The following is a 14,305-nucleotide window of genomic DNA, read 5'->3' as shown; positions in this document are numbered from 1 at the left end:
TCTCCCTATGTTTTTCAGGAAAAGCCCAAAATGGAGATTTTCATGTGACATTTGTCCGTGTTAAGTGTTGGCTCAGGTTTTCAAAATGGTGCAGGCAGGCGGAGTAAACCGCACGTGGAGGTAAGCATTCATAGGCTCCAGCCTGATGGCCCAGCTATTCTGCAGCGTCACAGCTAAGAGCTGAAAACGAAAATCCTACATAGGCACCACCCACACCTCCCGCCCCCATCGGAGTCTGAAATCTGCTGTCCCTCCCAAGGAAGTCTCGTGGTTACGTGGTTTGCATATGCAGATGATCACAAGATAATAACCATTCAGAATGTCCGGGCTCTTCTCCCAGGAAGTGAATCGTCTCGTCTGGGATGATCGGTGGACTGGCTGCTCTTGTCTCGATCATACCAGCTGGTGGTCCGTGTGGTTGGCTGGCTTGCCCGACCACCAGACCGCTGCCCTTAATCATGGTCAGTTCTCCGTCCCACTGAGACAACCCTGAGCCTCGGCCACTGGTCCAAGTTTGCACGTACATATGTTGATCCCTCTGTAATTAAAAATACCAGATAATAGTTTGCTGATCGAGAAACAGAGCACGTATTCAGCACCCACGCACCAAGCCCTGTGCTAGACACCGTGGGAGAGACAAAACTTTAAGACACGGACCCTGCCCTTAAGGAGCTTACGTTCTCGTGAGGGAGACGATGCATATACGTGTAGCAGCTGCAACGGTATGAGACGATATATAATTCGGTGTAAGAGTACGTTGTACGCACTCGAGGGGTTCAAAGAAAGACCATGGAGTAGGCCTTAGAGTCAAGATTTCTTGAGAAGCCGGGAACAGGACCAGGCCTTGAAGAGACTTAGGTTCCCAATAGGTAGAAATGGGGGCAGGGTTCAGAGGGAGACAGACACTGTGCTTTTGATACGGGGGTTAAGAAGTCACCATGAGTTTCTGAACTTGTGCATATTAAAGTTCAACAACTTTAATGCAAACTCATAAAATGCACCAGTAGCTCAGGGGATGTCCCATAGTACCGAGATCCCCGGCGGGATCGTGACCGGCGACAGGGATGGCACTCACCTGTCAAATGCAGGCTGTCAGGGAGACACGACAATTCCAGGGAGCCCCTTACCCAGCAGCTCAGTTATTTCCTAATTTCCACAGACTCCAGACAGAGCGAGGGCTTTGCTGCCAGGATCTGGGACTTGGGTGCTCTCTGCTTAGAGACCACACCAAAGGATGAAAGATATTAGGATCCAGGCAGGTACGGAAAAGAACATGTGTGGAAGAGAGAAGTGAAAGAAATCCATTGTGCAGAAAACACCCCAAAACGCATAGAAAATGTTTCTCCTGGTCAGGTGCAACTTACACATCCATTTGTTTTAAATGAATGTCTACTGTATTTCTACGACAACAAACTGACTTATTAGTGCTTTTCAGTGTCACTGGTAGAACCCAGGAGTCCCTTCAATTATATGTGTCGGGTAAATTGGGCACAGAATTCCATACACTGCATATCGATTCCCACTTTCGGTTGACATGCATTACAAAAAGCAGGGTGGTCTGTAAGAATCAAGACGGAGAGGAAAGCTGGAGAAGTGAGACTTTTCCTTGTGCCCAGGCAAGCGGGGGTCAGGTGACAATGTCGGTGACTGGCGTCACCAGTGCCCAGGACACGTCGGAGGTGCACAGACCGGCATCCTGGGAATTCTCATCCCATAACACCACGGAAACGAAAATCCCGCGGCAGACCGCGGTTAGGCCACAGACTCAAAATCTGTTTCCTGTTTTACCATCACTGATACGTACAGACATTCCCTACTAAGATGAACAGTGAATAGATCCTAGGATCACAGTTTTACCACAACAGCTCCGGGAACGGGATAACTCAAAGTTAGCTAACGGAAAACAAAACTAGAGACGTCTATTTTGAGACCCGAGATAAGGAATTTCTAAGACCCTAATTAAATTTGAGATTTCTTAAACAAAGACATGACGAAATTTAAGAATCCCATAACGGGGCGCCTGGGTGGCGCAGTCGGTTAAGCGTCCGACGTCAGCCAGGTCACGATCTCGCGGTCCGTGAGTTCGAGCCCCGCGTCAGGCTCTGGGCTGATGGCTCGGAGCCTGGAGCCTGTTTCCGATTCTGTGTCTCCCTCTCTCTCTGCCCCTCCCCCGTTCATGCTCTGTCTCTCTCTGTCCCAAAGATAAATAAACGTTGAAAAAAAAAATTAAAAAAAAAATCCCATAAGGATTGTACATTCTAAGACTAGCATGTCAAGATTTTGGTTTTTTTAAATTTTTTAATTAAAAAAAATTTTTTTAATGTTTATTTATTTTTGAGAGAAAGAGAGAGAGAGAGAGAGACAGAGCATGAGTGGGGGAGGGACAAAGAGAGGGGAGAAAACAGAATCTGAAGCAGGCTCCAGGCTCTGAGCTGCCAGCACAGAGCCCGACACGGGGCTTGAACTCATGAACTGTGAGATCATGACCTGAGCCAAAGTCAGACACTTAACTGCCTGAGCCACCCAGGTGCCCCTCAAGATTTTGTTTTTTAATCACTTAGGGAGAAAAGCAGTCCCGTTAACCCACATTCCATATAATTGCAACAACCATAAAGTTATGGACACCATGTAGAACATGTGTGTTAAATCCCATCACTTCCTCCTATTCTGTTTAGAGATATTACTATCTACACTTCACCATGTGAAAATCCCCACCTAGGGTGTCGATTACATTTTTTCTTTCTTTTTTTTTTTTAATTTTTTAAACATTTATTTATTTTTGAGAGACAGAGAGTGAGTGGGGTAGGGGCCGAGAGAGGGGAAAACACAGAATCCGCAGCAGGCCCAGATTCTGATCTGTCAGCACACAGCCCGGTGCAGGGCTTGAACTCATGAACCGCAAGACCAGGACCTGAGCCGAAGCTGGACGCTAAGCCAACCGGGCCACCCACACGCCCCCTACATGCTACGTATTCAAAGTATGTGCAATGATCTCTTTTCTAGGGGTGTCCGTTTCGTTCCTCTGGGCTCTCAACAGCTTAGACCGTGTGAGCCCAAACCCACTGGGACCCAGGGAGATGAATGTTCTGGACAGTTTTTATGCCATCACAGGCATTAAGTCCCTGCTCCTCTGGACCCTGTCTGATTTCTACCTGATTGTGACGGTCAGCCAGATACATGGCTCCGAACAGCTTCTCAGCTTTTCCTGAAACAGGACGACAGAGTTAACCAGCTGGAGACCCGTGGACCCCGGCCTGATGGGCACCTGTTCCTCTGCCTCCACAGTCAACATTCCAGGCCTCAGAGGGCTCTTCCTGTTGTTTTCCAAAAGGGCGGCCGTGACAGGTCCTGGCCCGGCTGTTTCTTGGTGGAGAGGCTCAAGCGGGGAAAATACGACGCCACACGTCGTGGGCAGCCGGCCCTCCTGCCACCAAATTCCCGCTGCTACGAGAACCCCCACCCCACCCTCTCTTTTCTCAGCTCATCTGACCCCTTGCGGTTTTGCAAAACCCAGACGGAGGACGAACTGTCTGCACAGAACCAGAGCTTCCCGCTGGAGCCACGTCGAGGACCACGGACGCCGGCCACAGCGCGTCCGCCACACGCGTCCCACGTTGAGACGGAATCCCGGCGGACGCCGCGCCGACCCCGGAGGCGCCCGGGAGGAGCCCGGGCCTGCACGAGCACCTCGTGATTCAGCGGATCGCACACAAAAGCTCAGATTCAGCGAGAGCGAGACGGAATTCAGTTTTATTTTGTCCTCTCTGAAACCTCCATTTACCCCACGGCCTCGTCTGTCAAAGAGGAGGAGGAGGGGAAGCTGAGCCCCACGCCACACGGCTCCGGCCTCCCGCACCTGCTCGCGAGCGGCGGCGGCGGCGGCTTTGTGTCTCCAGTTGTTTGGCTCCGAGGGGTCGCGCTTTCGGGCCGGGCCGGCGTGGCGAGAAGCCGCTGGCCGACCGCCCCCGGCCTGCTGGGTTCACTAGTGTACCATTTCATAAAGTGCTTCTGGAGTTGAGCTCTGCCAAGCCGTCAAGTGTCCGCGCTTTTGCAACACAAAGGATAAAACAACCCCCGCGGGTGTCACCGAGTCCTTCCCAGCCGGTCCCATTATCGGCGCTGCTGCTCTAACCGCCGAGGCGCTGGCCCTCGCCCCACGCGAAGCCTCCGGGCCGCTCTTCGGGTAGCGGATTGTAATTTGGATCCTCATCTGGCGTATCGAAAATAGCCTTCCTGAAAGGCAACAGGGGTCATTTAGTCCCAGAGTCCCGGCAGGTCCCGTCCCGCGGGGCCTCCGCCAACGGACAAACATCTCCGCCCGCCAAGCAGACACTTCTCACGCTGTGGAAGTTTTCACGATTATTTCACATTTACGTTAACTTTTACTTCCGGACCCTTTTTTTTTTTTTTAATTTCTTAAATGTTTTATTTATTTTTGAGACAGAGACAGAGCATGAGCAGGGAAGAGGCAGATAGAGAGGGAGACACAGAATCTGAAGCAGGCTCCAGGCTCCGAGCTGTCAGCACGGAGCCCGACGTGTGGCTCGAACCCACGAACTTTGAGATCCTGACCTGAGCCAAAGTCAGACGCTTAACTGACTGAGCCACCCAAGCACCCTGACTCTTTTTTTTTTTTTTACTACAAACGCAATAAATGCTAATTATAAAGAAAACAAAAAGTGTATATAAATATCCTAAATCTCCAGAATCGTGGTTAATGTTCTCATTATTCTTGCAGAACTTTTATACATATGCTTTTACAAAAATTAGGTCACGCTATTTATTTTGTAACCTGATTTTCACTAAGTTTATTATGAATGTCTCCCCACCACCAAAGTACCACCCAGTATCCAGTGATGGACAGACAGACAGACAAAATCACAGAGGAATGTTATTCAGCCTTAAAAAGAAAGGAAATTCTGACACCTGCTACGATGTGGATGAGCCCGGAGGATGTGGTGTTCTGTGAAACAAGCCTGTCACAAGGGACAAATAGTGCACGCACCCACGCATACAAGGAACCCGTGGCCCAGGTCATGATCTCGAGGTTTGTGGGTTCGAGCCCCGCGTCGGGCTCTGTGCTGACAACTCAGAACCTGGATCCTGCTTCAGATTCTGTGTCTCTCTCTATGCCCATCCCTTGCTCACGCTCTGTATCTCTCTTTCTCTCTCTCAAAAATAAATAATCATTAAAAAAATTAAAAAAAAAAAGAATTAACCATTAAAGCAGCATCCACTATTTACATTCATATTTCTGATTACAATTACCCCACAGCTGACAAAATTAGAAATGTATCTGGAAACTTCTGTTTTATATTGGGGTCAGAAAAAAGCATCTATATTTCAATGTGAGCTTCTTTAATTCTTACAAATTAACAAAAAAAGAGAAGAATTCTTACAAATTAACAATAAAAGCAAACACCCAGCAGTAGAAAAATATAGGGCTAAAAAGGCCATTCAAGAAACCCAAATGGCCAGTAAACATGAAAAGGTTTGCTTTCCTGATAAAAAGGAAGCATGTTAAAAGCCGAGACACTTCTACTTTCTGAACGTTAACAGGACAGAACAAAGTAGGTGTCCATGCAAGGAAGAGGAACCATGGTGGCCCAGGGCGACACGGGGATTTCAGGAACATCCTGGCACAGGGAGTCGAAATTCCAACCGGGGCGTGCACGCACGGAGGGGCCGGTACGGGGTGGCAAAGCCTGAGTTGGGTCAAGAGGACGTTCCCCGTGAGACAGCAGCCTACCACGGGGGGCCGAGGCAGAGCAGGATGAACAAGGCGTCCACATGGGAGGTGAGGGGCACAGCGATGCAAGACTGGTTACGTGTGGGGTTTGCTAAATAGTAAATACATTCATGATAATAGGAGTCAGGTTCGGGGCGCCTGGGTGGCTCGGTTGGTTGGGCGTCTGACTTCGGTTCAGGTCACAATCTCACGGTTCGTGGGTTTGAGCCCCGCATCGGGCTCTGTGCTGTCAGTGCAGAGCCCGCTTTGGAACTTCTCCCTCTCTCCCCCTCCCAAAAATACACTTAAAAAGGAAAAAAAAAAAAAACAAAGGACAGCTCCTCGCCGTCCATGTGAATAGGGAACCACGGAAAAGACTGGTACGTTCACAGGGCGGAACACCCCTCGGCAAAAGAGGGAACTGATTCCCAATACGTGCAACGATGGAGATCAATGTCAAACACGTTCGAGTGAGTGAAAGCGGCCTCACACAAAGGAGTAAGTGCACACAAACCGTGTTGACACCACTCCTGAAGCCGCGGGGCACGCAGAGCTGACCCCTGTGCCCCGTCCCCGCTCACGTGCACACGTGCTCTCCCTCTAATAAGTAAACGTTTAAGAACATCATAAAAACAAGGCCACCTTGCAGCTGTCCACGTAAGAAAAGGCAAACACGATACTCCCACGTTCGACGAGGCTGTGGGGAAACGGAAGCTTTGCCGACGGACACGCGGACTTGGATCCGTTCTGGATGGCGACTCAACGACAAACAGATGGGAACGCATCCTTGGAAAACGACCACGGATGCGAGCCACACCAAGCGCGGGAGGGAAAAGCAACCACTGACGTCGCCGTCTATCCACAGGGACGCAAAGGAAACCATACCGCCTGTGGACCACACGCTATCACGCGGTTGTTAGTTTTGTAGGACGTTCGTGATGGGAAAATGAGGACGACTTATTACACTGAAAAGGTTACGAAACAGCATTTTTAAAAAGTACAGACCGTTAAAGACTGAAGAATATGTATCACAACGTCAACAATGACAGCCAGGGTTATGGCTGAGTGGTAGGACTACATAGGCCTTGACTCTTTGTTTTGCTTAACTATTCTACAACCAACATCTTATACATACACACACACACACACATATATATATATATATATATGGGTTTTTTGAGAGAGAGAAGGTGCAAGTGAGTGAGGGGCAGAGGGAGGGAGACAGAAGTTGGGCTCACTCGAAGCAGGGCTTGAACCCACAAACCGAGATCATGACCTGAGCCCAAGTCAAATGCTTAACTGACTGAGCCACCCAGGCGCCCCCAACATCTGATTAAAAATTCACATTTTACTCATCAGGTGGACCCTTTTATTTTATTAAAAAAAAAAATTTTTTTTAACGTTTATTTATTACTGAGAGACAGAGAGACACAGAGCGTGAGCAGGTGAGGGGTAGAGAGAGGGGGAGACACAGAATCCGAAGCAGCTCCAGGCCCTGAATGTCAGCACAGAGCCTGACGCGGGGCTCCAACTCACAAACTGCAAGATCATGACCTGAGCCGAAGTCGGTCGCTTAACCAACTGAGCCCCCCAGGCGCCCCTCAGGTGGCCCCTTTTAAATGCCATATGTGTCAAGGACACAACTTTCTGGAGTAGAAAAAGGTCTTACAAATCAAAGCTCTATTCTCAGGAGAGGAAAGTGCAAAACACAGGAGGACTTTTGTTTTTGAGATTTCTTTAAAGTCGTCTCTACACCCCACATAGGGCTCAAACTCACCACCCCGATATCAGCAGTCGCACACTCCCCCAACTGAGCCGGCCGGGCACCCCCAACGGGGGACTGTGCTAATGTCACACAGCTGGCCGGCGGAACAGCCTGCACCGGGGTTGCAGTCCGGCTTGCTCCTTCTCTCTCTACTCATCTTACTTTCTGGAAGGCCAGAAATATCACCCCTAGAAACTTCCTTGTGGCCAGTTTTGCCCACTTTGCCACCTCCCCTCCGTAAGCCCAGACAGCAGCTGTCCCGGACACCAGCGGGCCCCCCTTGGCACAGGAGGCGCGGGTGGCCGTCGGCACGCCACCCTCGGGCCGTCCCGAGCCTGCTGACCTCGCTCCTGCCCACCTCGGGCACCACCTCTGGCCCGATCGACACGCTCTTCAGCCACAGCCAGGGGCTCAATCTGCAAATACTTACTGTCCTTAGGACCTCCGGGAGCCCCCCAAGAACACAGATCGTGGACCCCGTCCCGGTTTCTCCGCGAGCAACACGCAACCCAGTGGCGAATACTCACAAGATAGATGGTGTTTTCAGAATTCTGATTCCACCAGGCTGATTGGGAAATACGTCTTCCAAGAAAAAGTAGATGTGTCCAACCGCAATGCCTAGAATCCCCGAGAAAGGAAGAATGAGGGGAGGACCCCCGACAGACCTCACGCATTTAGGAAACGTCGGTACAATTAATAAACGCTAAAAAGCTAAACATTGCTGGGGGGGGGGGGGGGGAGGTCTTGGAGCGCATGACCATAACACGGTCCCGTACGAGCGAGGGCCGGACCGCAGACGCGAGAAAGGGTGGCTACGGAGGGCACACGTAAAGTAACAGTAGTGGCGAGACTCACCCAGGAGGTCCACGATGACAGAGTTCCCCAACAACAGCGAGAAGCCCATGAGCACCCACGGCAGGAAGGGGGCCTGGAAGTTGAGAAGGCCGAAGAAGTTCATGCGGACGTACGGGTTCCTTCGGCTCCACACGTACACGAGCATTATGGTGAAGGCCTGGCCCAGGAAAACCAGACTCACGAACAGCCCAAAGAGCTAGCACACGGCGTCAAGGAAAAGGTCAGCGTCAGAAGCGTGACAGGGAAGGCTGAGCACCAGGACAAAGAGCTGTGCCCTAACGGGTCTGCGTCACGGAGCTCCAATGGTACTTGGGCCTTTCGAGGGGGGAGGAAAAAAAAGCCTAAAAACAATTACCCAGAGCGACCAGGCAAAAATCTGCGCGGGCCAAAACTCCTCCAGGGTAGCTGCTTCCAGTTACTACTCTGTGTCCATGAAGTTCTCCGCTGTTTGGAAAATATATTAGTTCCTTGGTCAACAATTACATGAAATTTCACTCGCCATCAGCACCTTTATGAGGTGAGTAGAGCCAACTGGGGCCAAAACCACCTTGTCAGACAGGATGGCGTTCTGTTATACCCGTGACAATGGTTTTTTGGGTTTTTTTAAAATAATAATTTATCGCAATGCCTGGGGGGCTCAGTCGGTTGAGCATCTGACTTCAGCCCAGGTCACGATCTCACGGTTCATGAGTTTGAGCTCCACATGGGGCTCTCTGCTGTCAGCAGAGAGCCTGCTTCAGATTCTCTGTCCCCTCCTCTCTATGCCCCTCCCCTGCTCGCGCTCTGTCTCAAAAATAAACAAACGTTAGGGGCGCCTGGGTGGCTCAGTCGGTTAGGCGTCAGACTTCGGCTCGGGTCATGATCTTCTCGTTTGTGGGTTCAAGCCCCGCATTGGGCTCTGTGGTGACAGCTCAGAGCCTGGAGCCTGCTTCGGACTCTGTGTCTCCCCCTCTCTCTGCCCCTTCCCCGCTCATGCTCTGTCTCTGTCTCTCAAGAATAAATAAACGTTAAAAAACTCAAAAAAATAAATAAATACAAACAATAAACAAACATTAGGGGCGCCTGGGTGGCTTAGTCGGTTAAGCGTCTGACTTCGACTCAGGTCATGATCTCGTGGCCTGTGAGTTCGAGCCCCGCATCGGGCTCTGTGTTGACAGCTTGGAGCCCGGAGCCTGCTTTGCATTCTGTCTTCCTCCCTCTCTCTGCCCCTCCCCGCCTCACACTCTGTCTCTCTCCTTCAAAAATAAATAAACGCTTAAATTTTTTAAATTAGAAATAAACATTAAAAAATAATAATAATTTATCAGTTTGGGTACTATCCAAATAAATGTCTTGGCAACTTAGCTTAAATATATACACGTCGACAAGAATACAGCTAACGCACTTAATAGTAACCCACCTGGGTTAAAAGTTCCCCCGACTGGCTCACGGGAGAAAAGCATCCTGTCCAACCTGTAGGCTCAGAGAGCGGCCACAGAAAGCACACTGTAAAACAGATAGTGGGACCCTGAGGCTAAAGTCTGGAGGTCCACCTTTATCTGTTGGTTCAGCTTATCTAGTGAGTTGTTAGGACAGGTGGAGAGCTTGAGGAAGACAGAGGGTGTCCTTCAATGTTTTCCTGTATTTGCTCTACTTGTTGAAGGATACAGTCATTAAGAATCCACCAAAAAGGAACATAAATACAAAATCTGCCGTTCGGCCTCGGAAAGAGCCTTCTTCTAGCATTCGACAGTAACGGTATCTTAGGGTTCCAAGTTAAGAAAATGTTAAGTGCACAGACGTGAAGAAAGTAAAATTCAGCGTATCCCTTCAGTCCACGTGGGCTCCGTGCTATCTGTACCCAGCCACGGCTTCGCTTCTGTAGGGATGTTCACGAGGGGCAGCGTGTTTCCCTCTCCACCAGGCCTCTCAGGCGGGCCAAGGCCGGCCCCACATTTTACACACGCTGCTTGCGACTGGGGAGCGAGGCCCGACGCTGCACAAACCCCCTGTTCCAATCAGTCCCGTCCTTCCCGCGCGTGGCTGTGCCACGATGGGCACAAGCCTTGCGTTTTCACCACCTGATGGAAGAAGTGCCCGGCGAGAAGGCCTGTGTGATAATCTACTTTCTCAGGCCAGGCAGATGCAGCATTTCTGTACCTTAATCCAAGAAGAGACGTTATGATGGAAAAGTTAATTATCAGCCACTTAGAACGATAGATCCCACCCTGGGGCAGGGACCCCGTCACCCCTACAAGGCCCTCTGTCTCCTACAGGTGAGATGAGCTCTAACTCCCCTCTCGACCCAGAGGGCCCCACGGAGAAGGGAGGCCCTGCTCAGGGGCCCCAGTTACCATCTGAGCACAGAAGGCCTTGTCCTCTCTTTCAACAACCAGATCGTGGCAGGCCGGGCAGACGCAGGGCACGGTCTTTTCAGCCAGCAGGGCTGGCGACCAACGCCCAGGGACACCTCATGTTAGCCCTTCCTCCCGAACCTGTAGCAAACCCTGGCAGTTACCAGTGCATCTGGGTGCCTCGCCTACACCACCTCTCCTCCCCCTCGATCTGATCTGTAAGTGACCGATGGGCAGAAGGGGAATCACTTATGGTTAAATACCTCCCCTCGGAACAGGGACCGACAGACACCCTCAAAACATGACTTTCTGACCAGCTACTCTGTGTACCCCTGATCCAGGACCCAGAAGTTACAGCTAAGGTGGTAACAAAAATAACAACATTAATAGCTTTAACTTGTTTTCCCTAAGTAAACCTGAAGTTTTCATGCTAACCCCCACTTAATAAAGGATACAGAAAAATCATGTTAAATAAAAAATTGAATCCAACCGGACCAAAAAATAAGAAATTGGTGATTAGCCTCCATATCTGTTAAGAGAAAAAAAATCAAGAGAAAAGATTAAGTAAAATATACCAGGAAACGTTTCCATATTAAGACAAAAGAGAGATCCTAGGATTGCAATGGTTGAAAGGCCACGAATAAGTGATGCCACCGTCTGAGCCAAAGAGTGGGGCACACGCGATCTGACACAGGATTTTTGTGCTTCTAGCTGAATTCCTGGAAGATATCACTTGCCCCTGAAATCTGTAGGGACAACAGGACAGAAAACTTGAGACTGTCATTGTCTTATGAAAAAAAAAAGAAAAAAAAAGCCCATACCATATGGTCAGGCAAATTATGGAAAAAGTTGGACTGAAAGACTACGTTAATCTGCAGAATAGAGAAGAGTGCTTTCATATGTGTTGGGTCTGACCAATAGCCTCAAGAGGCCGGAGAGAGACTCCAGAGATCTAAAATAAATTGCCGAGAAACGTTTCTGTATTAGTGAGAACCGTCCAGAGGAAAGAGTAATTCTAAAGCAAAAACTCCAGTTCCAGTTTGAGTAAACGGCCGACTCCCTACAAGTAAAAACCTAATGCTCTAATAATTGGAGTCTAATCGGCAGAAACAAGGACACTAGCTTTCATGGTGGCCACGCTTTACTTTTTCCTACCCATCCACACCCACAATAAAGACGGCTACTCACAACGGGAGAGCGCTTCACATTTTAAAATGTTTTAACACGGTCTATGATCTCACGTGCGGCAACAGCTGGTACGACCATCCCCATGTCACACACGGGGACACGGAGACTCGAGGGCTTTCAAATGGCTTGCCCAGGGGAGCTGGACCAGGGAGACTCTGAAGTCGGACCTGGAACCCCCGACCCCAAATGCAGATAACGGTGTCGTCAAGAGTTTAACCCCAGGCAAAACCAAGCCGAGCAAATGAACAGGAAGCATGCCTGGATGGAGCCACAGCACCCAGCAAAGGCCAGGTGAGCAGTGAAGGATCAGTGAATGATGAAGGCAGGGACGGGAGTCCGCGGGCCTGCTTTGCGCATCATTAAATTCTTAGTTGAAATAATTCAGTTCTGCACGCGAACTGCATCCAGGATCTCAGAGTCCCCAACTCAGCCGGGAGACAAGCATATAAGGAAGCACAAGTACAAAGCAAGAGGTGGAAATATTCACAGAGACCTATACACTAAACACCTGAGGGTTCACAGATATTTTTGTGAATATCATCTGATCCCTGGAAGACGGATCAATTTACTAAGAGAGGTGGGCTTCCGAAATGGACCACAGTGATGACCCTGAGGTGGCGAGTGGACAAAACAGGGCATCCTGTGAGACTCTCCCTGGGAAGAGACCACCAGTCTACTCTCACACTACAATATTAACTCTGAGCTGGTAATTTCTAAATACAGGAACTGGACGCATCAAATCAAAACCATTCAGGGAACTTTACAAATAAAATACAGATTCTTCGGGGCGCCTGGATGGCTCAGTCGGTAAAGTGTCCCCGACTTTGGCTCAGGTCATGATCTCACAGTTCGTGGGTCTGAGCCCCGTGTTGGGCTCTGTGCTGACAGCTCGCAGCCTGGAGCCTGCTTCCGATTCTGTGTCTCCCTCTCTCTCTGCCCCTCCCCCGCTTGCACTCGGTCTCTATCTCTCTCAAAAATAAATAAACATTACAAATAAAAAAATTAAAAATACAGATTCTTCATTCCTGCCCTTGCAGATTCCAATTTTGGTACATGATGAGGTGCCTGAACATCTCTTCCAAGTTCTGTAGGTGATTCTGAAGCCCAGTCGGGGTGTAGAATCACTGCTTTATTAACCCCCCCACAGACAATAAGACTTAAAATCGAATATTGCCGCTGAATTCTTTTCAGATAGCATATGGAAAGATTTGCTACTTAAAAGCACAAAAAGCAAGTTTAAAACACTGAAACGTTAACTGTGGTTGTGATGCACGACTTACTTGAAAGTGTTTAAAGATTAATTCAGGATTGAAGTACAACTGAAAAGGTGTGATCAATTCCAACTGCTGAAAGAGAAAGAAAGAGCTTCTTAAGGCAAATTGATCAAGAAACAAAACATCTACAACAGAAGAGGAGGAGGCCCAGGATTTCCAACTCCCAGGTGCTTTGGCTCCGTCCGTTAAGGCTTTCTTAACGAGGGAGGAAGAGGCTGGTAAAAAATTCCGCTGCAGTGGCACAATTCTTTGCATCCCTCACACCTAACGCAAGGATACAACTTGGTTTCATGTTGCAGTAGTCGAGGCTGACATGAAGGCAAAGGTGGCAGGTAGTGACATCTCAGACACGGGGCACGTTAGAACACCTGGCCACCACCGGAAACCGCTGTGCGCAGCACTCAGAAGAACCGAGACTGAAGACCCCGCCGCTGTGGGGGCCGGGTGCATACCGACAACCCCTAGGTCCGGACTCCCGTTATTTCAAGACTTTCCCCTCTCGACAACTTCCACTTTTCTGTCTTCCACGTCTAAGTTTCTTCACCGAGCGGACCCTCTCGCCACCAGCCACCACGGAAGCACCCGCCCATCGCCTGAGCTCTGAGACTCGTTTTCCAGGGTGGGCGGCTCCCGTAGCCCCGACCTGCTACAGGTCCGGCCTTCCTGTCTCAGGAACTGACCAGCAGCCCTGATCCTCAACCCCTCGTGGAGCAGCACTCCCTCCTCGGGTCACTGGACAGGCGCCCCCGGGGTCATCCTGAACCCCAGAGTGAGCCCCGTATGCCTTCCACCCACCCCCGAGACCAGCCCCTCTGGGCTTTCCCGAGGCCTAGACCCCAGTCTCCCGAGGCCCCGCTCGCATCCAGCGCGGACAGCGAGAAGCGGGCGCTGCAGCTGCTCACCACAGCGGCGGTGGTGAGGACGCAGGCGGTGGTGTAGGCGCGGCTGACCGGTGGGATCTGCAGGTACTCCAGCCGGAGGCTCTGGTACGCCATCTTCCCCACCGCCGCCTGCCCCCCCACTTCCCCTTCCGCCAGTCGGCCCCGGCGGCGGGGCGGGGCCGGAGAGGTCTGCCGCCCAATCAGCGCCGCGCGCCCGGCCCGCCACCAATCGCCAGAGCGCTGAGGAAAGCGCACCGGCCAACCGCGAGTTGCGTCTCCGC

General features: G+C 50.5%; 1 protein-coding gene and 1 long non-coding RNA gene across 5 annotated transcripts in view; one reads left to right on the top strand and one right to left on the bottom strand.

The window, feature by feature from the left end:
- LOC123381830 overlaps window positions 1-3,864 on the top strand; it is a 5,723-nt gene extending 1,859 nt beyond the window's left edge. The window contains exon 2 of the long non-coding RNA XR_006589283.1: window positions 3,004-3,864. This is a non-coding gene — a long non-coding RNA (uncharacterized LOC123381830). The remainder of the gene's footprint in view (window positions 1-3,003) is intronic.
- On the bottom strand, window positions 3,733-14,305 carry DERL2 (derlin 2). Of its 4 annotated transcripts, none has more exons than XM_019817036.3 (7): window positions 14,046-14,302; window positions 13,150-13,212; window positions 11,137-11,210; window positions 9,996-10,089; window positions 8,349-8,544; window positions 8,021-8,111; window positions 3,733-4,233 (listed from the first exon to the last, which is right to left on the bottom strand). In XM_019817036.3, exons 1-7 carry the CDS (start codon window positions 14,136-14,138, stop codon window positions 4,128-4,130), a joined length of 717 nt encoding a protein of 238 aa, XP_019672595.1. In that variant the 5' UTR covers window positions 14,139-14,302; the 3' UTR covers window positions 3,733-4,127. The 4 variants fall into 4 exon arrangements, with proteins under 4 accessions (XP_019672595.1, XP_003996191.1, XP_044900029.1 ...); XM_003996142.5 differs by having other exon boundaries at window positions 13,150-13,215; window positions 14,046-14,299; XM_045044094.1 differs by lacking the exons at window positions 9,996-10,089; window positions 11,137-11,210 and having other exon boundaries at window positions 8,349-8,505; window positions 14,046-14,305.

Source organism: Felis catus, chromosome E1, assembly GCF_018350175.1.
Source record: "Felis catus isolate Fca126 chromosome E1, F.catus_Fca126_mat1.0, whole genome shotgun sequence".
NCBI classification, from domain to species: Eukaryota; Metazoa; Chordata; class Mammalia; order Carnivora; family Felidae; genus Felis; species Felis catus.
Note: the sequence above shows the minus strand (reverse complement) of the source record. Positions and strands in the feature narration are given on the sequence as shown.